We start from the raw sequence: 27,418 nt of genomic DNA on the forward strand, positions 1-27,418 counted from the left end.
TGAGTGACAGCTCACTTCAAATCCTGGTTTTGTGTGTAATTATTTAAATTGCTAGTAATTGCAGTTTCCCTAGATTCCTTGCCGACTTGCTCCACTCATCACTTACTTCTCCTCTCCTGTTAACACCTTGTCAAGATCTCGGTGAGGGGTCTGCCCACCAGAACTAAGGAAAAACAAAAACAGTGTTATTTCATTCCTCTCGCAATGTACAGGCACTTCCCAGGCAGGACTCCGATTAATGAACTGTCCTGTGACGACTTATTAAAGGAAAAGAACATAAAATAGCAGTGCCCTTAACCTCCTTTTTGCAGGCGTAGGATTTCAAGATTTGCTGCAAAAGCTAAGCTGTGCACTCAAAAGAGATACCACAGAAGGATCAAAGTCAGGGATAATGTACAGGAACCCTTCATTCTTCAAGGATCAGTACCAAAGATTTTGGGGTAAATGACGACTCCGGCAAAGGGGAAGAGTGGCTGCTTCTATTTTCCACTCCCCAAATCATATTTTTTCCAGCACAAGTTATTCTGCTTATTCAAGAAATTGTGATTCCACTCCAATCCCTTGACCTTTACATTTGATGTGTTTGATGTAATTCATGAACAAAATGCATCATTCCTTTCTACGAGAAAGGATAAAGTTAGGATGCATCTCTGGACTGATGCATCACCACACAATGAGTTCTTCAGCTCAGCTAATAATAGAGTTGATAGCCACTTATCCCATGGGAAGGAAGAGCAGGAAAAGACAAACCTGCATTTATATATTGCTTGCAACATCTGCAGGATGTTCCAAAGCGCTTTAGAACCAATTTGTTACTTTTGAAGCACAATACAGTTAGCAATTAGTGCATATTAGTACCAGGGGCTGGTTTAGCACACTGGGCTAAATCGCTGGCTTTGAAAGCAGACCAAGGCAGGCCAGCAGCACGGTTCAATTCCCGTACCAGCCTCCCCGAACAGGTGCCGGAATGTGGCGACTAGGGGCTTTTCACAGTAACTTCATTTGAAGCCTACTTGTGACAATAAGCGGTTTTCATTTCATTTCATATTAAGGTGCATTACAATTGTTGGACCAGTTAATCAGTTTATAGTGGCGTTGGTTGAGTGAACAATTCTGGTCAGAACATTGGGGCCCTACTCCTCTTTGGGATCTTTTGCATCCACCTGAACAACCAGACAGGGTCTCAGGTTCAAGTCTCAACAAAAATACACTAACACGAGGTGTCAGAATAAGGGATCAGCCATTTAGGGTGGCGATAAGGAGAAACCTTTTCACTCAGTGTTGTCAAAATGTTCAGCTGAGAGAGCAGTGGATGCTCAGTTGTTGAGTACTTTCAACACAGACGTTGATTAATGCAGAAATCTAGAGTTGAGTTAGATCAGCCATGAGCATATTGGATGGATTGAAAGCTTACTACAGCCCCAATTTCTGAACTTCTTATTGCTCTTTGAAAATGCAGAACCCTTTCTTTATGAACATTTCAATCTAGATTATTTGGCTTGAATAGATGATTTAATTCATGGTTAGAGTGCTACCTACCACGTCATGCAGCCATGAGAAATATTTAGAAGGTTGCTCAATCTTTATTCAGAAACCTGAGCTAAGATGGTTGCCGGCCCAACCTGGTGGTCAATGATGTATGACAAACGTAAAGGGAAAGGAGGAAATAACTTCAACATGACTGGAGTTCAGTCTCCTGATCCACCATAACCCTCTCCTTTGTTCAACTCCACAGAAAAGAGCACACGCTCTATTCTTATTTTTATGAGACTTAACAACGGGTTCAAGGTGAACATCTTTAATTTCCTATTTAAAGCACTGGATGAAGATGAACAGTGACCAACTGACAGACTTGCCTTTATCACAGTAAAAATTATATAGCTCCTTTTGTTAAATTATAGAACATAGAACATTACAGCGCAGTACAGGCCCTTCGGCCCTCGATGTTGCGCCGACCTGTGAAACCACTCTAAAGCCCATCTACACTATTCCCTTATCGTCCATATGTCCATCCAATGACCATTTGAATGCCCTTAGTGTTGGCAAGACCACTACTGTTGCAGGCAGGGCATTCCACGCCCTTACTACTCTGAGTAAAGAACCTACCTCTGACATCTGTCTTATATCTATCTCCCCTCAATTATGACCTGGTTCCCCAAACCAATAGCACTCCTTTTTACGGGTCCAGAATTCCCTGCAGCCAGTCTGATTTCAGAGAGGCCTGTATCCAGCCCGGTTTCAGAGTAGCCTGCACCTGTCTGAATTCAGAGTAGCCTGCACCTGTCTGAATTCAGAGTGGTCTGCATCCAGCCCAGGTTACGACTGGCCTGTACACAGCCCGATTTCAGTGGCTGTACCCAGCCCGGGTTCAGAGTGGCCTGTACCAAGCCCGGTTCAGGGTGGCCTGTATCCAGCCTGGGTTACGACTGGCCTGTACAAAGCCCGATTTCAGTGGCTGTACCCAGCCCGGGCTCAGAGTGGCCTGTATCCAGCCCGGTTTCAGAGTGGCCTGTATTCAGCCCGCGTTCAGTGTGGCCTGTATCCAGCCCGGTTTCAGAGTGACCTGTACCCAGCCCGGGTTCAGAGTGGCCGTACCCAGCCCGGGTTCAGGGTGGCCTGCACCCAGCCCGGGTTCACGGTGGCCTGCACCCAGCCCTGGTTCAGAGTGGCCTGCACCCAGCTCGGGTTCAGAGTGTCCTGTATCCAGCTCGGGTTCAGAGTGCCCTGTATCCAGCTCGGTTTCAGAGTTGCCTGTATCCAGCCTGGGTTCAGAGTTCCTTGCAGCCAGCCTGATTTCAGAGTGGCCTGTATCCAGCTCGGGTTCAGAGTGCCCTGTTTCCAGCCCGGTTTCAGAGTGCCCTGTATCCAGCTCGGTTTCAGAGTTGCCTGTATCCAGCCTGGGTTCAGAGTGGCCTGTATCCAGCCCAGTTTCAGAGTGCCCTGTTTCCAGCCCGGTTTCAGAGTGCCCTGTATCCAGCTCGGTTTCAGAGTTGCCTGTATCCAGCCTGGGTTCAGAGTGGCCTGTATCCAGCCTGGGTTCAGAGTGGCCTGTATCCAGCCCAGTTTCAGAGTGGCCTGTATCCAGCTCGGGTTCAGAGTGCCCTGTATCCAGCATGGGTTCAGAGTGCCCTGTAGCCAGCCTGATTTTAGAGTGCCCTGTATCCAGCTCGGTTTCAGAGTGCCCTGTATCCAGCCTGGGTTCAGAGTGCCCTGTATCCAGCTCGGTTTCAGAGTGCCCTGTATCCAGCTCGGTTTCAGAGTGGCCTGTATCCAGCCCGGGTTCAGAGTGGCCTGTATCCAGTCCGGGTTCAGAGTGGCCTGTATCCAGCCTGGGTTCAGAGTGGCCTGTAACCAGCTCGGTTTCAGAGTGCCCTGTATCCAGCTCAGTTTCAGAGTGGCCTGTATCCAGCCCGGTTTCAGAGTGCCCTGTATCCAGCTCGGTTTCAGAGTGGCCGTACCCAGTCCGGGTTCAGAGTGGCCTGTATCCAGCCCGGGTTCAGAGTGGCCTGTATCCAGTCCGGGTTCAGAGTGGCCTGTATCCAGTCCGGGTTCAGAGTGGCCTGTATCCAGTCCGGGTTCAGAGTGGCCTGTATCCAGCCCGGGTTCAGAGTGGCCTGTATCCAGCCCGGGTTCAGAGTGGCCTGTATCTAGTCCGGGTTCAGAGTGGCCTGTATCCAGTCCGGGTTCAGAGTGGCCTGTATCCAGTCCGGGTTCAGAGTGGCCTGTATCCAGTCCGGGTTCAGAGTGGCCTGTAACCAGCTCGGTTTCAGATTTGCCTGTATCCAGCCCAGGTCCAGATTGGTCTGTATCAAGCCCAGGTCCAGAGTGGCCTGTATCCAGTCCGGGTTCAGAATTTCCTGGAGCCCGCCCGTGTTTCAGAGTGGCCTGTCGCCAGCCTGACTTTAGGGTGGCCTTTTGCCAGACCGGTTTCAGAGTGGCTTGTAGCCAGCCCGGTTTCAGAGTGGCTTGTAGCCAGCCCAGTTTCAGAGTGGCTTGTAGCCAGCCCGGTTTCAGAGTGGCTTGTAGCCAGCCCAGTTTCAGAGTGGCTTGTAGCCAGCCCGGTTTCAGAGTGGCTTGTAGCCAGCCTGGTTTCACAGTGGCTTGTAGCCAGCCCAGTTTCAGAGTGCCTTGTAGCCAGCCCGGTTTCAGAGTGGCTTGTAGCCAGCCCGGTTTCAGAGTGGCTTGTAGCCAGCCCAGTTTCAGAGTGGCTTGTAGCCAGCCCAGTTTCAGAGTGGCTTGTAGCCAGCCCAGTTTCAGAGTGGCTTGTAGCCAGCCCGGTTTCAGAGTGGCTTGTAGCCAGCCCAGTTTCAGAGTGGCTTGTAGCCAGCCCGGTTTCAGAGTGGCTTGTAGCCAGCCCAGTTTCAGAGTAGCTTGTAGCCAGCCCGGTTTCACAGTGGCTTGTAGCCAGCCCAGTTTCAGAGTGGCTTGTAGCCAGCCCGGTTTCAGAGTGGCTTGTAGCCAGCCCGGTTTCACAGTGGCTTGTAGCCAGCCCAGTTTCAGAGTGGCTTGTAGCCAGCATATTTTCAGAGGTGGAACTTGCAATGAGTGTTTAGCAAGGGTCAATGAAGCTAAATGAGGAACAAAATGGAGAGGTTTCCCGCACAGATTCAACCACAGACAGAAGGGAGCAGCTGGACAGGATAGCTCAAGCATTCGCTAAATTATTCGGTAACATCAAGTGATAAGTAATAAATCACAAAATGAAATGAAAAAAGGACTAGCAAAATTATTGAATTGAAAACCTGTAGTAGTGTCCTTGATCTGAAGAGATGGCATCAGCTGCATTATCGTCGCTGTCTTCGTCCCTAGGGTCTCTTTGTAAACGAATGAAGCAGAGTTTAGGGTAGCAGATGCAGACCACCATGTTCGAGATGAGGAACAGATTGTAGATGTTATGGGAACGCTGCAACATGGCCGTTTATATAGAGTGATGCGGATAATGTAAATCAGAGTGGAGAAAGACTAATCCGAAACAAAAAACTCCGGTGACAGAAAGAGTGTACACAAAGTGACAGCAACTCAATAAAAATAATGGGTGAAAAGAAAGGGGTGGGAACGATGTGTGTACATTCTAATTTCTGTACTCCATTTGTACAATTTTCCTGTGGGACTATTGGGCTCGCCTGTCTCTTAACTGGACTTGAATGAGTGCCGCTCATCCCACTTTAACAACCCAATTGGCGGTCTCTCTCCCAGTAAAATATGTTTGTCTTTAAATTTAGATCCATATTATCAATGGAGACAAAAATGATCACACATTTCCCAGTGATATGGAAAGATAAATGTGCTCCCCGTTCACACTTTCCCAACACCAGAATTCCTGTGCAGCAAACTTCCTCTAATTTGTTTCAAAGTGTTTCAAATTCAACAGTGGATACTTAATAGTCAAGCCTGACAACAAATCCATAAACGCTGTTCACAAGTCGGCATTTGAATACGTACCAGGAAAGAAATGAGCCAATCAGATCCATCACCCAGGTGTCAGTATTTCAACTGAAAACTTAATCATACCAATGATTTTTCACCTACCAAATCTGGCAAAGTGTTGCATCTTTCTGCAGTAGAACTTTCCATGGGTTAAGTGCCATGGCAGGAAACACTGGGTTACACATCATGAGTAAAGCCTTCTCCGTACTTTGAAAGCTGTTCAACCGTCCACATATTAATAGGATTGCTGACATGTAGGAGGGATATCTAAGGCACTGTGGCTTCATTGGAGAGTGGGGAGGATTATGAAAGGCATTGCCCTTTCACCCGCGAAGTTATTGCCAGATAACACACAGCCATAATGAAATTTGTCTCAATGACAGGGGGATCTTTTATTGTGTAACAACCTCATTCTAACCTCTGCGTTGCAACTCAGGGAGATAATATTGGAACAGCCTCGAAAAAAACTGAAACAGTATGGTAGGGCTCCAAGCCAACCACACCAGAAAAAGATAGACAAACCCATCTTCTGATATAGGTGGGACCCATACTAAGATAGGTTTTGAACAATCTACCTAATTCAGTGAACCATAAGATACCTTAGGGAATTACAGCATCTCAATCCCATTCTTTAAATATTTGGAGCAAAGGAATATACAAAGGAGGAGCAAGGCAGTAGGATTAGTTTCAAATTGGTCTAGCAGTCACCCTGCACTTCAGCTGTTGACTTCGATGACTGCAGTACATGGTGGTGCGAAAGCTTTTTAGCTTTAAAAGAAAGTTTTCTGTTTCTAAATATCCATTGACTGAAGGCAGAGACTCACTTTACTAACTGGCAGGCAAGGCCAATGAAATATTTCTTTGCTGTGAGAAAAGAACAGCTGATAAGTGGTCATTCGCAGAATGAAGCGGTTACACAATTTAAAGGCCATTGGACTGGCAGCTGGGGATAACTTTCCTCCAGGAGATGGCAGCATTTCCCATTTCTATGTGGATCCTGAACGAGTGAGAAAGCACTTATCACTTAACAAGCCAACGGTTAAAAACAATTTACCACAGTGTAAACCCAGCTCAGTCTAAGATGGGGGTCTCCAATTGGAATTCAACGGTTAGTACAGTTCTAACCTTTAAACACTAATAACCAGGCAGTTAGCAATAGTACAGCAAATGCTTGCAGCCGAGTCCAGCCCGACTCTCGGGAGGATACCATACAAGGATGCAGCTGTACTGGGTTTACCCATGAAGTCTCCAATTTTGAGTCAGCTGTATTAGAAACGTAAATAGATATTAGTTTAAGTTGAGCTTCTAAATGCTATTAAAAATAAGTAGATGGTGAAATATCAAGGACCCAACATAGCTGAATAATTAGTAATGAGCTGATCTTTGACAATCAAAATCAAGGATAAGATCACCAAGTTGCATCTCATCAGTGTGCACTGTAAACAGCAACCAAGTTTAGATCCCAATACACCATTGCACCCGGTAAAACATCAGTTTGCATGGTGTGCCCTAACAGACCAAATACTCTTACTGAAATGTGATTAGTGCATCAGAATGTAAACAGAGAAGTGAATCAAAATCACCCACTGATGTGTACTGCACACCACCAGAAAAAAAAGTGATACCCGCCAACATTTGAATGAACTTTAGAATGACTAAGTAACGCATACGAAGAAAAATTATTTTTGTAAACCCAAATATCACAAACGTAGACCGCAACACATTCAACTGACCTTTTATTTGTACTTCGGGTGATTCCCCCAGTCCTTTTGAATCTACTGAATTCAGCAATCACTTTATGAATATACATTTGTCTTTATGAATATACAGCTTAAAAGAGCAAGAGTTAGGAATCGGGTCTAGAGGCTAGTGAGAGAAGTTTCATCTGCAAGTTAAGATATTGCTCACATGTGGATTTTAACCACTCCCTCTCTGTAAACCTCGCCAACTGCAATCAGTTTCCCCAATGTACCAATTGCCATTTAAAATATAATCAATTTATTTGAATTCAACGGTTGCCAGGATGGGATTAAAGATAGAATGAAGAATGCTCGGTGAATGTGCTCTTAAATTCTTTAGTAAGCGATGACAAGATGGCGGTTGACAGCGGTACAGTCTACGCATTGAACACATCTCTAGTATTACACCTTTACCACTGTGCTTCTGCTGTCAAGTACCTGCTGAGGCGCCGCCTCATTGGCATCTGGTCAATGTCTCTCTGTTCTCGCTCCTCCCTGGTCATACCTTTGTAATTTGACGTCAGGCCAAAGATTGGTCTTGACCACTCATCTGGGAAAACAAAGTGTACAATACTATCATATCGAACAGAAAACCAGCAAATTAAGGCTTCATTCCAGTCTTCAAAAGGGCTCGTCTCGGTCTACACATAATAACATATCTTAAGAGAACTAACCATGCCTGATTCCCTCCCCCAACCTGCCCAGGTCAGTGGGTGAAGCCAAGTTGTCTATAATTGGTCAATGTCATAGATTATCATAGAATTTACAGTGCAGAAGGAGGCCATTCGACCCATCGAGTCTGCACCGGCTCTTGGAAAGAGCACCCTACCCAAGGTCAACACCTCCACCCTATCCCCATAACCCAGTAACCCCACCCAACACTAAGGGCAATTTTGGACACTAAGGGCAATTTATCATGGCCAATCCACCTAACCTGCACATCTTTGGACTGTGGGAGGAAACCGGAGCACCCGGAGGAAACCCACGCACACACGGGGAGGATGTGCAGACTCCGCACAGACAGTGACCCAAGCCGGAATCGAACCTGGGTCCCTGGAGCTGTGAAGCAATTGTGCTATCCACAAGACTACCGTGCTGCCCACTATGTCCCTGAGCTACAGTTTTAGGTGGACAAAATGAGCCAGCACCTAGCTCATGGGCTGGATTTTCTGTTTTGGGGACTAAGTCCCTACGCCATTGTGCAAACTGTTTTTTTACGCCAGGAAAACTGGCATCAAAACGCCACAGATTCCCCATTTTGCTGGGGGCTAACAGGGAGCTGCCGTATAGCTCACAGCCAATACACAATACCCTGCACTTCCGGGTCAGAGGCCACGCATGTGCATGGCGGCGGCCTGCAGCGACCGTGCCGTGCTCCATGGCGGACTCAGCCCACGGACCTGGACGGTCGAAGTAGTGCCCCGCATCGGTCGCTCATGCGCGCTGGACTGCCTGCACACATTGCCCCCAGCCCCGAATGAAGCCCCCCTGTCCGCCGATCGGCCCTCCCCTGACTGTGGCAGCCCCGGACTGAGTCCGAAACCGCCACGTGAGGATCCCGGACGGTGAGGACACATAACCCACGCCGCCAGGAATTCGGACGGTCGGCAACTGAGCATCGCTGGCCGGGCCCCAGGCAATGGCCAGAGGTGGTGGATACTCTGCTTTTCAGGTGACGGAGAATTGGAAAACCAGCGCTGGTCCCGATTTCGGCACCAAAATGGATTCTCCGCCCCATCGCTGAACGAGATTTCGTTGTCGGGGAGCGGAGAATCCAGCCCCTTGATTTATATCTCAGTGATGCTTGCTAGTCAATATACAGTGGCGCAGTGAGGACTTTTCCAGCCTCTTTTAATGTTCCACAGAAGATGCCCCTTGCGGTGAGGAGTTAAGAGTGTAACCGTGGGTGTGCACTATACTGCAGCTGTAAGTGGACAGTTTTAGGGGTGGGTTGAAAACTGGCGAGCTATCAGACAACAGTCCACCCTGCAAGTGATTACCATTCAGGGCAACAGCATTATTGCACCCCTTCAGTTTTTCCCAGTGCATCTTTTCCCCTCAGGAGATCCAAAATGGATACTCTTGTCACTTCAGTCTATGTACAGACAATGTCTGTGCATGTGCAGAGTCTTGCTGGATTGTTCATGTGTCAGCTTGCCTGTGTGAATATATACACACACATTCTATCTGTACAGTGTATGGACATCACATGAGGACAGGAATAAACTCTGATGGAATGGTTCCTCAGCTGAATAGTGTAACAGCAAGGCTTATAGTGAACTGGGATAAAGGGCACCCATGGAGTGTACTCCAGGAAAAGTTAAACCGGCAAATAAAGGGAATAAAATTCAGACGGAAGTATAGATTCGGTAGTGGTCAACGTACTGATAAGCTTTCCAGCCAGTTCTTTGTTGATTCTGTTCTCCTTGGGATGTTTATACAAGTACATCACACAGCGTCCAATGCCACTATGCTTCAGAGTCTCCTGGCTCACACTGGGCAACTGCAACAACACATCAGTCAATGTCATTCAAAGGAAATTAGTGCGGCAACGCAGCTAGCTACTTGGCAAGAGTGATAAGAAAGCCACTAACAGAGGGTGCAACTGGAATGAAAAGTGCTCAAATGTGGAGGTTTGAGGAGAGCAGTAAAGTAGGGGTACAGCGGTCATATTGCTGAACTAGTCATCCAGAGACCGTGACTACTGATCGGAGACACGAGCTCAAATTCCACCATGGCAGCCGGGGAATTTAAATGCAAATAATTACATGTCATGGAATGAAAACTAATGTCAATAGTGGTGAGCATTGAAATAATTGGATAGCCGTAAAAACTCATCAGGTTCACTCATTTCCTTCAGGGAGGAAATATTTACCTGGTTTGGCCTATATCTGACTCTGGACCCACAGCAAGCTGGTTAATTTTTAACTGCCCTTTGAAATGGTCTCGCGAGCTCTGCAACCTTTCAAGGGTAATTAGGGATGGATAACATATGTTGGCCTTAACATGCCTAGAATTCCTTTGTTCTCCTCTATCACCTTCCCTTAAACATAGCGGGACAAACACGTCAATACAGTGGCTAAGAACAGGCCGGGGGTGGGTATTCTGTGGTGAGCAATTCACCTTCTGCCTCCCCAAATTTTCCTTTATCTAAGATACTGAAGTCAGGAGCATGATGAAATACATTAAAATTGGGTCTTTCTTTATTGTCGTTGGGTCAAAACCCTCAAACTCCCTTCCCAATATCACTGTGGATGCACTTGGAGCACACAGCTGCAACGTTTCAAGGCAGCAGCTCACATTTTCAAAGGATGGAAAATAAATAAATGGTTTTTTTTTAAATTTAAAGTGCCCAATTAATTTTTTCCAATTAATGGGCAATTTAGCGTGGCCAATCCACCCAAGCCGCACATCTTTGGGTTGTGGGGGGGAATCCCACGCAAACACGTGGAGAATGTGCAAACTCCACACGGACAGTGACCCAGATCCGGGATTGAACCTGGGACCTCGGCGCCGTGAGACAGCAGTGCTAACCACTCCGCCACCGTGCTGCCCATGACAATAAATAAATGTTGACCTTATCAGCAGTGCCCACCCACCAACCCATGAACAAAAAAAAAATCTTGTATTCAAAGTAATTCTTGAAAAGTCATTTTGTGTTATCTCTGAGAAATGTGAACAGGCAATTACAGGTACAACTATGGAAGAATGGGAGGAAAGATACAACAAGAGGAACAGCAGGGAGAAGAAAGGTTACATTAAAATAACTGTGAACAGGAATTTAAGGCTGGCAACAGATACTTATGGTACGTCACATGGCTATGTCCCCTCTCTTACCTCCTGAAGTATCTTCAGAAGCTCCTCACGGATCTTCAGATGTGGCAGACTCTTGTCAGGCAATGGGGTGAGCCATTCCTTAATAGCAGACATGACTCCACTGTCAATAAATGTGTCCTTTAAATCCTGTCTGCAAAAGTAGATAGGGAATAGCATCATCACCAGGAAGCAGAAACATGACAATTTAATTATGATCATTCTCAAAGATTTCTGCTCAAAAGATCAGATTCCAGACTACTGTCGACACAAGGATTACACAAGTTATTTCAGGTTGCACTGGCGCTCTAAGTCATAGTGAGGGTTTTCTTCACTTGTGTTACATTAAAACTTATAGCTGCTTACGCAGCTCCTTCTTTTCCTATATAACAGATAACTCCAGCAGTTATTTCTCACAAACAGAGGATACTTTTACAGGTACAAGACTTTTCCCTATAACCGAATAACTAGCAATACTACAAATGAATGGGAAAACTGTCACTATCTGGAATTGCTTATCCAGTGCATCAGCATAATTAAAAGAACCGGCTTGGTCTCAGAAGAAGGCCACCATCACCTCTGTGCAGAAATAAAAACGAGCAACAAACGCCATCTCATCAGTATCAGCCAAATTCTGGGACCAATTTTTTTAGAATTGGGGGCAGCACGGTAGCATTGTGGATAGCACAATTGCTTCACAGCTCCAGGGTCCCAGGTTCAATTCCGGCTTGGGTCACTGTCTGTGCAGAGTCTGCACATCCTCCCCGTGTGTGCATGGGTTTCCTCCAGGTGCTCCGGTTTCCTCCCACAGTCCAAAGATGTGCAGGTTAGGTGGATTGGCCATGATAAATTGCCCTTAGTGTCCAAAATTGCCCTTAGTGTTGGGTGGGGTTACTGGGTTATGGGGATAGGGTGGAGGTGTGGACCTTGGGTAGGGTGCTCTTTCCAAGAGCCGGTGCAGATTCGATGGGCCGAATGGCCTCCTTCTGCACTGTAAATTCTATGAAAAAGAGTCACTTGGAAAATTAAATTCCGTTTTTATGCCAAAAATTCAAGTTAAACTGCGCATGTACACAAATTATAGACTGATTCAGTACCCGAGGGACATGGTGAGTCTCGCAAAAGGAAAATGGGAATGTAGGGTTTTATGACCTTTCATTATGACCAAATGTTCTTTCTTATAATTTTAACTGCAGGCATTAAAGAGCTCATCTCTATATAAATAAATAGATATACATGGGAGTTTACAATCTTAATTCCAAGCTGCACTGATTGGAATAATTTCTACTTTGAACGGCTTTTACTGGACAGCCTCAAAATCAAGCATTAGCAATGATGTTAGCAAAATCAAGCATTGACAATGATATTACTGCTCAGATACAGTCTTTAATCTTGCGTGACAATTTCTCTCCTAAAACTGCTAAGTCTTGATTGAGCTCGGCTTTGTTAGCTTCAGTTGATCTTCCTAATCCAAGTTACCTTCCTTGATGCGTGACGTCAGCGAGCACCTGTAGACTATTCAACTACACAGCACATCAGAGCTAAAGCCTCATCATCCCCACTTCACTATCTGTACCGCTTAGATCTGATACCAATGGATGCACCACTAATACAGAGGTTACTGATGGAAGCTCAGCCCCATGATACACTGAAAATTAAATGAGGAGCAGAAGTAAACTTCATCTTACTTTTTCAAATGCATCACCACTGTGGGGAGAAGGGTCAGCTTCTTCAAGGCTGGCTTCTTCTGGCCATTGAGCTGCCTATCCTCCTGTAGGAAACAGCATATAAAAGGCCGCTGAATAACAACATGTGGATTTGCTTCACTCAGGCACTTCCAAGAGATTGAGACTGTCAAACCAGATGCCCGTTTACAGTCAGCTTGTCAAATCAATAAATATTCTCAGGGTATCCAGCCTGCTTACTCCCACTCTCAGTTCAGGCATCCCTCCCCCCCACACCACCCCCACCCTGATGCCTTTACTGGTTAAAAACAATTTCAAAAAATTAGTAACTTATCATTTAATTTCCTTCAAACATTACCTCTCCAATACCTCTAACTGGATAATCCGGCTGTCCTAATATCACCCTGAAACATTTTTTTGCTCCAAAGAATGCCTCAACCATTATATTTTTCTCAGTTATCTCGACAGCTTGTTTGTGATGCAGAGCAATGCCAGCAGCGCAGGTTCAATTCTCGTACCGGGGCTGAGGTTATTCATGAAGGCCTCGCCTTCTCAACTTTTTCCCTCACCTGAGGTGTGGTGATCCTCAGGTTAAACCACCACCAGTCAGCTCTCCCCCCTCAAAGGGGGGAAAGTAACCTATGGTCATCTGGGACTTTGGCGACTTTACCCTTACCACAGCAGTAGAGAAACCAAATCCCTGGGATTGAATGCCTGTGCAGCTCTATCCCAAGGAATACAGCCTCTTTGTTGTGCTGGGTGCTCGGCAAAGGTCTCCGTATAGGCAATTGTCTGGAGCTGCACTGAACAACTCCGCATCTCACTCCACCAATACATCAGATGATGATAAGCTGCCATTATCCATCTATCCACCCCAGCATTTCAAATATTAGCAGTTGTTGTCCACAGAGAGAAGGAATTCTGGACATGGGTCTTCCTGATTAACCCCTTCCAATTTGGCTGGAATCCCTCAGGCACTCCAGCCCTATAACAGCCACCATGCCCTGTACTGGCTGCCAACGTAGAAGATCTTTGGGTCCGTTGATGGAAAAGGACCTCAGAAATATAATGAATGGAGAGATCCAACAAACAGAAAACAGAATGAATTCCAACTATACTGGCAGGTATCCAGAATTAGGCACAATCTAAGTTGAAGGCAAAAGAGAAGAAACATGGTAGATTGAGCCAATTCAGGAATATCTGCTTTACTATACGTACAATGACCACTTTGTAAGTGAAGGCACTGAAAGAAGGACACTTAGTGCAGGTCTGACTGAGGATGCAGTATAGGTTCTCCCAGGAGCTGGAACTAGGGCCATTGCTTTATTTGTTTTATAAATGAATGGCCTCAACATGGGTTTAAAGTTCATGAATGATACAAACTTGGCAATATAATAAATAGTGAGGAGATGGTAACAGACTTCAGGAAGATATGAACTGGTGAAATGGGCAGATATTTGCAATTTAATGTAGGCAAGTGTGGAATTGGGAGGAACAACATGGTGATGTAGTTTAATTTAAATTGATTATTGTGAGGGGGTGGGGTGGGGTGGGGGTGGAGCGGGTGCAAGAGCAGAGAGGCCTGGGATGCATCTCAGAAATCTTTGAATGTGGAAGGTTAAGTTTATAAGGCGATTACGAAAGCATAGAGGTTGTGGCTTTATTAAATAGGCCCATTGAATAGAGAAACAGGAAGTCATGCTAAACCCTTTATGAATCGCTGGTTCTCAGCTACAGTACTGTGTACAATTCTGGGCACCATGTACAAGGAACAATGTTAAGGCCTTGGCGAGGGTACAAAGGAGATTTACTAGTATGGTACTGAGCAAAAGATGCTTCAGTTATGTGCAGACATTGGAGAAGTTGAACTTGTTCTTAAGAGCAGAGAAGCTCAAGGAAAGACCTAGGAGAGGTACTGAAAATTATGAGTGAGTAATTTGGAAGAACTGTTTCCTCTGGTAAGTGAGTGGAATGGTTTTAAGATCTGGAATACACTATCTAAAGAGGAGGTGGGGCAGCATGGCAGCACAGTGGTTAGCACAGTTGCTTCACAGCTCAGGGTCCCAGATTCGATTCCCGGCTCGGATCACCATCTGTGCGGAGTCTGCGCGTTCTCCCAGTGTCTGCATGGGTTTCCTCCGGGTGCTCTGTTTTCCTCCATAGTCCAAAGATGTGCAGGTTAGGTGGATTGGCCAATCTAAATTACCCTTACTGTCCAAAAAGTTTGGGTGGGGTTACAGGGATAGGGTGGAGATGTGGGCTTGGGGAGGGTGCTCTTTCCAAGGGCCGGTGCAGACCCGATGGGCCGAATGGCCTCCTTCTGCATTGTAAATTCTATGATTCTATGAAACAGATCCCACACAAAATCTCAACGGTAATTGGACAAGTCCTTGAGGAGGACTAATTTGCAGGATTAATCGGGGGAAAAAGCCAGCTTTTCAGACTTAATTGGACAGTTCTTTCAAAGAATTGGCAGGGGAAATATGTGCTGAATGACCTCCTTGTGTTCTGTAAGAATCTCTATCATTCTAAATCCTTCAGGTGTCTCTAATTTTCACTCTCAAGAGTCCCAATTCCCTTAGTCACATCGCTCGGACTCCAGTCAGTACCAGATTGGACTTGCCTCCAAACCTTTGGCCTGACATTGCAGACTCCCAATTTGTCTGAATGTGTTTGCCCAAAGGCCCTTTGACTATCTCCCCAAGCTCTGCTTGGCCCCGCTATCAGTAAATACTGAAGCGCAGCTGTTACCCACCTCTGCAGCTTCATTCATTTTGGTGATCATGGCACTAACTACATCGTCCGCATCACTAATGAAAGTGCCACCATCCCGATTCCGCCGCCGCTTCCTGTTTAGATCTTTCTTCTTTTGTAGCATCATCTCAAAGTCAGACACAAAATCGGAGCTGTGATAGAAATAAACTCATGAATATCCAAGAGATTTCCTCTTTGTATCCATCAACATAAATCCTTAATTTAGATAAAATTGGTTAAAATGCAATGGGGGGGGGGGGGGGCGGGCAAACAGCACCTTGCTCAAGTAATGTGCAGAGGGGCCTACATCTTTCCAAAGGATAGAGGACTGAAAGGTAACTGGCTATATTTCATGTTTCCAAGCCAGATGATGAAGCTGCAATTCTTTACCAGAAGGGCATGGCCATCATCGAATGTGCAAGAGTGAAGGTTACAGAGCGGACTTCTCCAATGTTTGCCGATCTCACAAAGACTGAACCTACTGTTGATTCACAACTTTCTGTAGGGCTGTGTGCTGGTCTCTGGCATGCAATCAAGCACTTTCTACCAGCAAGAAAATGATTTTAAAAAACAGTAAACGCGAAAACGTGAGAACACAAACTGTCCTTCAAGTAAAATTCATCACATCCCAGCACAAGAAGCTGATCCTCATCGTGCTGCATTAACTTAACTCTTAAGCAAAAGCTTTTACTTACTCTCGTCCTTTCCCTCGAACTTCGTTGTCCGAGTCAGACTCTTCAGCAACCATTTTCTTCCTCTCTGTTTCGAGAGCAGCCTTTTCACCATCCAGGTCCTCTTGGTTAAAGCCCTGAGAGGGAAGATAAAATTTAAAGACACAGACAACACCTATAGGGCACAGCCTGAAAGAAAATAGATGGAAGGAGCATGTTTTAAATCAATAGCACCCTGCCAATAAATGGATTTTATACAACAGGCCTGGTACACCCAAGAGTGTTACAGTGAGGAGCTATGATGTTTTGAAAGCAGTCTAGTCATTTGTTTTGCAGGCCTACAACAACCAATTGAAAAGCTGCCCAAGCATAGATACGATTCACAACCTGGCTCTTAAGAATCAATTAGGCAAACATCTTTTGTAGCAGACTGCATCCTGAACATTGACTACACCAACATCCATTTTCTCAGAGTTGCAAGTCTCCTGGCTCGATACCAAATAACATATTTCGCAGATCTAATGTAGAAGACTGGAAGGGGAACAAAGGAGTCAGTCAGGCAAAGCATAGGTTACGATAAAGTTACCTCTATTACTGTCTCATTAAGCACTTCCAGGCCATAGAGCATAAGATTTCATTTGGCCTATTCTGCAAGTGTTAACTTTTCAAATAGAGCTAGTCTCCATGAGTATATGGTGTTCATAGAATTATCATAGAATTTACAGTGCAGAAGGAGGCCATTCGGCCCATCGAGTCTGCACCGGCTCTTGGAAAGAGCACCCTATCCAAGGGTGCCTTGTTGATCTGTGACAAGAGTCACAAGCCAGCCTGTTAAATCCAGTAACAAAAGTTTAGTTTACACGAGTTTCTAATGCTGCTGTTAGAAGTTTCAAGCTTGCCTCAGTTATTTTCTTGGGTTCAGCAGTGCTGGTCAATCCTACAAGTGACCCCTGCATCTCATGTCTGCATGAATTTTACAGACAACTGCTCAGTAATTTTGAACACTGGTCAACAGGACAGGCTACCTTGCAACATTGCCCCCACCCCTCCCCTCCAAAAAATGAGATCCTGGCACATGCTTCACATTGGGCTTAAATGAATAGGATGATCTCAACTGCACCAGAGTTGTGGATGATTGTAGGATTTTGGAAATAAATGAATTATCCATTCTCCTTGGTCAATGTCTGGTTGATCTTCATATAAATTTTACTGCCTTATGCAACGAGGGGAATTTTAAAACAGTTTCAATCTACTTTAAATTAAAAACACACCATTTGAATATAATGCATTTCCAAATCTTTTCTGTTGCAAATATGGCAAAATCCTGAAATGTAACAGCCACACGAGCAGGTATTTTGCATCTGATCACTTCCTTGCATTGCTCTCCACTCACATCCTCTGTCCCCCAACTTAATTCCACGTCCTCCCTGGATTAAACTCTATACTCGTTCACCTATAATTGTACATTCAAAATCCCAACTATCTAATCTTTGGCCCTCCATTCGTTATGACATTTCTGCAGCTACACATCTACTCAATCATACTTTGATGTTCTAGTTCCCATTAAAACCATTACTTTCATTCTGGCCATTGCCTTAGTACAGCCCTCATCACCTCACCTTTAAATCCAAGGGATGCAGATTGAACAGATATGGTGGACAGCTGATTTAGCAGTTTACTGTTAGATCTGGCTGGACCACACAAAAGCACCTGCAGGTCCTCCCTCATCTACCGCTTTGTTTCCCTAATGCAAACCATCTGCATCACTCCGTCTTCAGCAACAAATGTGAGGAACCTAAAGTCTTCTTTAGCATGAAGATTGAGACCATCTAATCTGCTGCTTCCATCTCTCCCCCTAGCCCACCAAGCCACATTTTCCCCACTGCCTAGCCCTGAACTCAAATCTTTCTCAGGTTCCTCTCCTATTTCTCCTCATGGTCCCTCTAAACTCAACTTGTCATGAAAAGATAAGATATCTCCTGCTCCCTTGACCTTATTCCCACTGAACTGCTGACAGCCCAGTTTTCCTTCCTGGTTCTCACATTAGTTAAATATGTTAACATTTTCTCTTCAGGTATTGTCCTCTCACCTACAAATCTGCAATCAATACTTCTCTCCGTTAAAAACCAAAGCTAAGGCTGAATCGGACCGTTTGCAAACTTGTTATTTTGACTTTGAGATAAGCCTCTGAACACTTATCCACACCATTGTTAACACTGCCTACTTGCTCATTTGGAACATTATCTGACTCTGCCCCATCCTCAGTTCATCAGCTGTTAAAATTCACATCCATGCCTTTTTTTTAAACCTCTAGATTTAATTATTTCAACCCACTCTTGGATAGCCTTCCAGGTTCTACCCAGGTAAACCCAAAATCATTCAAAGGCCTGCAGCCTTACTTGGACCGTTTGCGCATACTTGCAGTGCACAAATTGACTGCTGAGCTTCCTATACTATAACAGTGACTACATTTCAAAATGATGTGGCGTTGCCGGCGTTGGACTGGGGTGAGCACAGTAAGAAGTCTTAGAACACCAGGTTACATTCCATCAGGTTTGTTTCAAACACTAGCTTTCGGAGCACTGCTCCTTCCTCAGATGATGATGAAGCAGTATATTTGAAACAAACCTGTTGGACTTTAACCTGGTGTTGGAAGACTTCTTACTGTACATTTCAAAAGTACTTTGTTGGCTTCATCCCATTTGGGATGTCCTGAGGTTACAAAAGGCATTGTATAAATTTAATGCACAAGTAAGTTTGCCAGGGTTTCAACACAGTCACATACATAGCGTACCATAAGTCACGTGAGGATCCATCATGGAAAATGGGAAGGGATGTGATTTTGTTTGGATTGATCTGCTAATATAAAGTCATTTCCCATGTATGAATATTTATATGAAATGCAGCATTTCTGGCGAATAGAGCAGGGTATAAACCAGGCCTTTCAGTCTCACTCTTTAGTTAATTACTTGGAGATTCACAAAAGCAGACCCAATTCTCTGCTCTTCGCTCTGAACCTAGCCTTTTTAACAAGTACAACCCTAAACGTACTGGCTGAAACTGAGGGCTTGCTATGTCGGGATAATGGCAAGGCCAACAGGCACGTGGGAAAAACATCACCAACAAGATGTTGGCACAGACAAAAGAACTCTTTCTTTGCTATTAACTGCGATAGTCCCAATGATTCACTCATCAGTCCTGCACTCCTGGTAAAACAACACCCCAATTTTAAACTCCACATCCTTGTTTGCAAATCTTTCAGCCTTTTAACTCTCCGAGATACCTGTACTCCTCAAATTCGTGCCTGAGTATTCAGAGTATTGGGCACGCCACAGCTTTGGGCATGCCACCATTGGTAGCCGTGAATTCAGCAGCCAAGGCCTGAAGCTCTGGATTCCCCTCCTTTCAACCCCTTTTTCTTCCTTCAGATCCTTTTAAAATATCTACCTTGATGACGTACCCAAATAATTCCTTACATGGCTCATTTTATTTTATAACATTCCCATGAAGAAGCTTGGAATGCTTCAAAGATACTAAATAAAGGCAAATTATCGTTGTATATTAGGTCACATTAGTTTGTAAGGAACAAAGACTCACTTACTGTAGTGGTATTTGGAACATAAATCTAGGCTGCAGTACTGAGATGGCGCTGCACCTTCAGAGATGCTGCCTTTCTGATAAGGCTTAAACCAGGTAGATTCTTCTCATATCCTGGCCAACATTTGTTCCTCAATGAATCCCATCAAAACAGATTACAAAGTGGCTAGCCATTTCTGTCCATGAAATCCCTACAGTGCAGAAGGAGGCAATTTGACCCACCGAGTCTGCACTGACACTCTGAAAGAGCATCCTACCTAGGTTCACAACCCTCCTACCATAACCCCACCTAACCTGCATATCTTTGCACTAAGTGCCATGTCAGAATGACCAATCCACCTAACCTGCACATCTTTGCATATGGCGCTGAGGAAGCAGTGTTAACCCGTCACTTTCTTTTGTGGGACCTTGCTGTGCACAAACCGTTTGCCATATTTGGGGTGCCCCAAGTATGTGACAGGTGCCAGTTTAAGAGGAAACCATAATAATGGAATTTGAGCTCAACTGGTTAAAAGTGAATCCCAAAAAGGGTTACGATTGTAGAATTCACCGGTTCAGAATACAATTGATGCCAAACCAATTGAGGTTTTTTAATAGGGTTCTCATTTAGATGGATAAGAGGGATGTTAGAACCTGAGATAATAGCACACTGATGCAGCAAACCATACCTAGTGATGACCGGTTGAAGGCATGATAATGCCTCCCAACTATACAGTCGACCCTAAATCACTCGACATAACATGCAGCAGTATCCAATCACCGACATTGCACAAGCACTAGCCCTGCAGCCCTCAATCAATGGCAGTGTGCAGCAACGCCTGGAAGGCCTATAGTCTCCCCCATATAAACTGGAGGCAACCTGGCTTACAGGAGTAATTAGATTTAAAACATTGCACAGAACTAAGGAGCTATCAAATAAATCTTTGAAAAATAGAAAGACGGAGTATTTGTATAGAAAGTCCTCCCAGGACCTTCCAGCTACTGAGATTGTAAACATTCAGTGTTGGAAATAAAAACTTTTTTGAAGAATTGAATACAATTCTTTGGCAGGGTTTAGCCAGCCAGTTTGCTGGTGAGAATCAATCAGGTGAACCACAGTATTTAGAAACCAACTCTATACGTACTGTAAACTCTTCCCCTTCATCATCCGATTCACCAAAAATGTCAGCTATCAAGTTTCCAACACCAGCCCTGTTTAGAGGAAGCAGAGGAAAATGTTACCAGGTTACTCAGAAATTAGTCCCACTGATAGGAAATACTGTCTATATTGGACGGACTTTTCTCACATTCCATCTCCCATGCTTCTCAACGAGCTATAGGATCATCTGCCGCTGATATTGGTGACGTAAACTAGAGCACCGTCCAATGGGAATTAACCTGCACTAGGATCTAGAACAGCTGGCAGCTCTGAACACGTTAGCTCAAATCGGGTGGAACTATTTTAATGCACGCATCCATGAAATCATATATTGCGCAGGAACATCAGAAACAAGGGCATGGGAAGGGCAGAAGGAGAAAAGCAAAACTGCAGTCCGTCAGGGTGGTACCAGAAACTGATATCAACCAACTGTGCACTTTCAGTACCAAGCTTCACACAACATTCTCATCCTCTTGAATCAGATGGTGATGGGGTCAAGCCTCAATCCTCAACAGGAGCACATAATCTAGTTCCGTACTAGTTTACATACTAGAAGTACAGTACGAAGCGAGGGCTACATTCTTGAGTTGGGGTGCTGGGTTTTGGAGACATTTCAAACAGAGGCTTAGTGTGAAGTCTCAAGCCATGGCTCAATTTGAAGAAGAACATGGAGGTTTCCTGGTGATCTGTCATCATTTATTTGATGACCAAAGGCCAAAACAGAATAACTACTCACTCACTACAGTATATGGAAACTTGTTGTGCCCAAATGGGCAGCTTACAAAATAGCACAGCACTATAAATATATTAGTTAAAATGCTATAAAAATCCAAATTATATTTTGTTACACTACTACAACTATTAAAACAACAGAATGAAAATCATTGCAGAGAGTAACTTCTAGGATCTAATGTATCTATGCTGTGGAGTGGTACAAATATTCATCACACTCAAATGAGCCATGGACACAGCAAACAGCCATATGAATGTCAATGATTGACATAGTGTGTTTATTTTTGTTTAACTTCAGTCAAATTGCATTTACAGCTTTGAAGCTAATCTCAATTTGTATTTCACAGTGCAGTCAATTTATATTCGTATAAAATATGTATGGGATCGACAGCTATGAAGTACTAGAGATATTTTGAGGATATGAAAGGTGCTACTTAAACGTAAAATTCTTCCTTTTCCTCAAATACTAATTCAATGCACCCTTAAATCTTTCCATATTAACTACACATACTGCTTCCATGTGCACTTCATGGTCTAGATAAAATTACATCGTACTGTGCTTGTCTTACAGGTGTAAAACTGGAATCTAAGTCCCGGGTGGCACGGTAGCACAGTGGTTAGCACTGGTGCTTCACAGCGCCAGAGACCCTGCTCTTTGAAAATACTGACTGATCAGCTATATATTTCTACCATCTTGTAGATGGTGAAGTGGCTTGGGGAGTCAGGAGGGGAGTTATCTGCCATAGGATTCTTAGCTTCTGACCTACTTTATAGCACAGTATTTATATACTTGCTTGCCTGGTTCAGTTTCTGGTTAATGGTAACCCCAGTTGATGGTGGGGATTCAGCGATGGTAATGCCACTGAATACATGAGGCAATGGTTAGATTCCCTCATGTTGGAGATGGTCATTGCCTAGCACTTATGTGACGTGAATGCCGCTTGACAGCCCAAGCCTGGACATTGTTCAGGTCATGCTGTATTTGGACATGGACTGTTTCAGTATCTGAGGAGTCGCGAATGGTTCTGAACATTATGTAATCATCAGCTAACATCCTCACTTATGACCTTATGTTGATGGGAATATCATGGATGAAGCAGCTGAAGATGGTTGGGCCTTGGATATTACCCTGAGTAACTCCTGCAACGATGTCCTGGAACGAAAATGATTGACATCCGAACACCATAACTATATTCCTTTGTGCTAGGTATGACTTCAACCAGTGGAGAGTTCCCCGCACCCACTCTCTCCGATTCCCATTGACTCCAATTTTGCTCGGGCTCCTTGATGCCACACTGGGTCAAATGCTGCCTTGATGTCAAGGACAGTTGCGCGCAGTTCACCTTTGGAGTTCACCTCTTTTGCCCAGATTTGAACCAAAGCTGCAATGAAGTCAGGAGCTGAATAATCCTAGCAGAACCCAAACTGAACATCAGTGAGCGAGTTATTGCTAAGCAAGTGACGTTTAATAGCACTGTAAATGAGCCCTTCCATCACTTTACTGTTGATCGCGAGTAGATTATAAAAGCAAATTACTGCAGATTCTGGAATATGAAACAGAAACAGAAAATACTGGAACAATCTCAGCAGGTCTGACAGCATCTGTGGAGAGAGAAGGGAGCCAATGTTTCAAGTCTGGATGACTCTTTGTCAAAGCTCCCTTCTCTCTCCACAGATACTGTCAGATCTGCTGACATTGATCCAGTATTTTCTGTGTTTGATCAAGAGTAGATTGCTAGGACAGTAATTAAGATGGATTACATATGTCCTGTGTTTTCTGTCGGGCAACTTTCTACATTGCTGGGTAGATGCCAGTGTTGCAGTTGTACTGGAAGGGCCCATAGCCGTTGCAGTATCAAGTGCCTTTCGCTGTTGCTTAATATCACATGGACTGAATCAAATTGGCTGAAGACTGCTATCTGTGGCCCCTGGAGAAATCCAAGATGGATCATCCACTCGGTACTTCTACACCTTCCTACCTTGTGGCCTAATTACTATAAGAGAGCAAAGATTTTGCTGAACTGCACATTACCAACCAGCTTTGCCATCTCCATGAAGAACTCCAGTATAATTGTTGCTCATGGCCTCCCTCCCACAAATTACAGAACCATAGAAATTCAAACACAGAAACAACCCATTTGGTCCAAATTGGTACCAGTATTTCTCTGCATGAGCAACCTTGACTAATCTCACTCTCTGCACATCCCTCACATTCTTTAATTTTCCTATTTTGTTAGAAACTACTTCATACAAAATGATGGACTCAATACTTCAGTAGTTTAACTTAAATGATTTCACATTTTAGCCTCCTGTGTAAGGATTTTTTTCTGCACTCCCAGCTGTGCAACCTCCCCATCTCAAACACACAAAATGAATGGAGATGGATAAATATCCAAATATCTTATATCTAGTACACCTGTGTAAAGAGCATAACAAACATCCATAATTCTAATTTATCATGTACTAAACAAGAGTGTGACTTTCTCATCTAGAGAGATCTGAGCAATATCCAACTGGGAGAGCATGATTTTTTAACTCGGCATAAACCAGTCATTAATAAAAATTAAATGTTAAATAGAAATAAATTTCTGTGAGGAGACAGTGAGTGAAAGGTTTGCCATGCTGTGTGAAAGTGGGGCAGGTCAGAATTAATGCACTTTCCTCAGGACCTATCAGAATGCAGTCCAACTTTGTTTTATTGGTTACTGTAGGAATACTCACCCTCGCTCTTCGACAGAATTGAATTGTTAAAAGCTATAAAACCATAGACTCTCCGACAGCGCAGGAGGCCATTCAGCCCATCGCGTCTGCACCGACCCCCCGACCCAGGTCTACTTCCCCACCCCATCCCAGCAATCCCACCTAACCTACACATTCTTGGACATTAAAGGGGTAATTTAGTAGGCCAATCCACCTAACCTGCACATCTTTGGACTGAAACCCACACTGACCCGGGGAGAAAGTGCAAATTCCACACAGTCGCCCAAGGCCGGAATTGAACCCGGGTCCCTGTGAGGCAGCAGTGCTAACCACTGTGCCACCAAGCCACCCTAATTGAATGACCATCACTGAGGAATAAATGTCTCAAAAAGCAAATAGGAGAAGTGATCTAACCATTGCTAACAAGTTAATGATTCTGTCAGGTCAAAGGAAGATGCTTATAAAGTTGCCAAAGAAAATAGTAATAATAATAATCACTTATTGTCACAAGTAGGCTTAAAGTAGTAAGATGAGGATTTGGGACCATTTTAAAATTCAGCAAAGGAGAACCAAGAAATGGAAAAGACAAATGTGGACCCACTATCAGCAGAGAATGGAGATTTTATAATGGGTAATAATTAAATAGCTATGGTGTTTGCACATTCTCCCCGTCTGTATGGGTTTCACCCCTACAACCCAAAGATGTACAGGTTAGGTGGATTGACCACGCTAAATTGCCCCTTAATTGGGGAAAAATAATTGGATACTCGAAATTAAAAAAAATAATTAATTGGCAGGGAATCTAAACAAATGTGTCTGTCTTCAAGGAGGAAGCCTTGGCTGATTGTCTGTGTTAAGTTTGTGTGTGGCTTGTGTGCTGAAATGTGGTTTCCTTCCACAGTTGAAAGATGTGCAGGATAGGTGGAATGGCTATGAACAATGCGCGGGGTTAAGGGGATAGGGTGTGGGCCTGGGTAGGGTGCCCTTTCAGATGGTCGGTGCAGATTTGATGGGCTGAATGGCCTCCTGCTGCACTGTAGGGATTCTATGAATAAAGCTCCCTGAAATATTGGGGAACCAAGGGACTAGTGTGATTGAGGATCTGACAGAAATTAGTATTAGTAAAAAGGTAGTACTGGAGAAATTATTTATTTTTTAATATAAATTTAGAGTACCTAATTATTTTTTTCTAGTTAAGGGGCAATTTTAGCATGGCCAATCTACCTACCGGCACATCTTTTTGGGTTGTGGGGGGTGAGACCCACGCAGACACGGGGAAAATGTGCAAACTCCACACGGACAGTGGCCCGAGGCCGGGATCGTATCCTCGGTGCAGTGGCGTAGCAGTGCTAACTACTGTGCCCCCCTTAGTACTGGAGAAATTAATGGGGCTGAAAGTAGATAAATCGCCTGGACATGAGAATCTACATCCCAAAGTGTTAAAAGAGATGGCCGTTGAGATAGTGGAAGCATTGTTGGTCATCTTCTTTAATTCTATAGATTCTGAGATGGTACCTGCAGATTAGAAGGTTAAAACAAAAGGTAACCCTACTAGTTAAGAAAGGGGTGAAAAAGAAAACATGGAACTACAGACCAAGGAAGGATACACTGACCATAGAGGGAGTGCAACAGTGGTTCACTAGACTAATGTCAGGGATGGTGAGGTTGTCCTATGAAGAAAGATTGAGGAGGCTGAACCTGCATTCTCTCGAGCTTAGAAGAATGAGTGTACAAAATTCTTACAGGGCTAAACAAGGAGGATGCAGGAAGGATGTTTCCCATGGCTGGGCAGGGGGTGGGGGGGGGGTGGGGGGGTCTTTGTCTTTAACCAGAGGACACAGTCTCAGCCTGGAAAGCAAAACCATTAAGGAATAGAGGGATTGTGCAGGAGGATGGCGTTGAGTTACAAAATCAGCCATGATCTAGTTAAATGACAGAGCAGGCTCGAGCTACTGAATGGCCAACTCCTACCTCAATGTCCCAAAGACCAGCAATACACAGGATTGACTGAAAAATGTTGAAACACAGTGAATGAAAGTTAAGAACTGGGAACAGAAAGGGAAAGAAAACGAGGTAAGAGAAACCAGAGGAATATCTACAGGACCGTAGAAATCTGGCTAATGACAGGAGATAACAACATATTCCTCAGAGCTTGACATCTGAAAGACATTCCTGCAATGCAGCAATGATTGAACATGGCTACCAATAGCAGGCCGTGTCAGGCTAATAGACACAGTGGAGGCACGATGCAAGTGAAAAATGCTGAATTGTCAGTGATCTGTCAGCTCTTCTGTTTGAATGATGGTTTATTGTCTAAAATTGACAACAAAAGAATGAGCAAGCAAAAACAACTGATAACCGGTATGGGTTTCAATCTAAACAACAGTAAGCTTTAAAGTTAGTTATAGACTGCAGTAGGTTCCTTCAATAAAGTCATGTCAACGGATTATGGGCAGTATAGTGATTAGCGCTGCTGCCTCACAGTGACAGGGACCCAGGTTCAATTCTAGCCTTGGATGACCGTCTTGTGTGGAATTTGCATGTTTTCCCTGTGTCTGCGTGGGTTTCCTCTTGATACTCTGTGTTCCTCCCACAATCTAAACATGTTAGGTGGATTGGTCATGCTAAATTGCCTCTTAATGCCCTAAGATGCGCAGGTTAAATGGGGTTAAGGGGAAAGGACGGGGGAGTGGGAGAGTGTTCTTTCAGAGGATTGCTGGGCACTCGATGGGCCAAATGGCCTCCTTCTGCACTGTAGGGATTCTACAGATAAAACATTCTGATATCTAACTCACTTCTCCTGTGATGCTGCAAAAGAGACATACGTAGAAGCTTTACGTCTTGCACTCTTCAGGTCAGATGCAAAAATACCAAATTTCACAGGGAACAGTGACTTATACTGCATGAGAAAAAGATGTTGATTGGTTGGCAAGTTGACTCCGATTGGTCGAGGCACTGACATGGGGAAAAGGGTGCATTCCCTATGACAATGCCTTGACCTGAGGCCACTTGCCAAGCAACCAGCATCCTTTTCTCATGCAGTATAAATTGTTGCTCCCTTGAAATTTAGTCTACCCTGATGGATGCAAGACATGGATGCATAGCATGTCTCTTTTTCAATAACATTCAAGCTCTGTGACTATCTTCTGTGATTCTTGGTTC

At 44.5% G+C, this 27,418-nt stretch overlaps 1 protein-coding gene across 3 annotated transcripts in view; it reads right to left on the bottom strand.

Annotated features, from left to right (window-relative positions):
• The window catches only part of iws1 (interacts with SUPT6H, CTD assembly factor 1), a 53,501-nt gene that overhangs the window by 3,513 nt on the left and 22,570 nt on the right, over nucleotides 1-27,418 (bottom strand). For 2 of the 3 annotated variants that reach the window (XM_072474731.1, XM_072474730.1), the window contains exons 6-14: nucleotides 20,811-20,877; nucleotides 16,114-16,226; nucleotides 15,420-15,570; nucleotides 12,668-12,750; nucleotides 11,004-11,133; nucleotides 9,552-9,669; nucleotides 7,605-7,716; nucleotides 4,743-4,814; nucleotides 107-163 (exon numbers count right to left, since the gene is read on the bottom strand). In XM_072474731.1, coding sequence (XP_072330832.1) covers nucleotides 107-163; nucleotides 4,743-4,814; nucleotides 7,605-7,716; nucleotides 9,552-9,669; nucleotides 11,004-11,133; nucleotides 12,668-12,750; nucleotides 15,420-15,570; nucleotides 16,114-16,226; nucleotides 20,811-20,877 — 903 coding nt within the window. The remainder of the gene's footprint in view (nucleotides 1-106; nucleotides 164-4,742; nucleotides 4,815-7,604; nucleotides 7,717-9,551; nucleotides 9,670-11,003; nucleotides 11,134-12,667; nucleotides 12,751-15,419; nucleotides 15,571-16,113; nucleotides 16,227-20,810; nucleotides 20,878-27,418) is intronic. The other variant, XM_072474732.1, reaches the window with a different exon arrangement.

The sequence above is a fragment of the Scyliorhinus torazame genome, chromosome 14, assembly GCF_047496885.1.
Source record: "Scyliorhinus torazame isolate Kashiwa2021f chromosome 14, sScyTor2.1, whole genome shotgun sequence".
Lineage (NCBI taxonomy): Eukaryota > Metazoa > Chordata > Chondrichthyes > Carcharhiniformes > Scyliorhinidae > Scyliorhinus > Scyliorhinus torazame.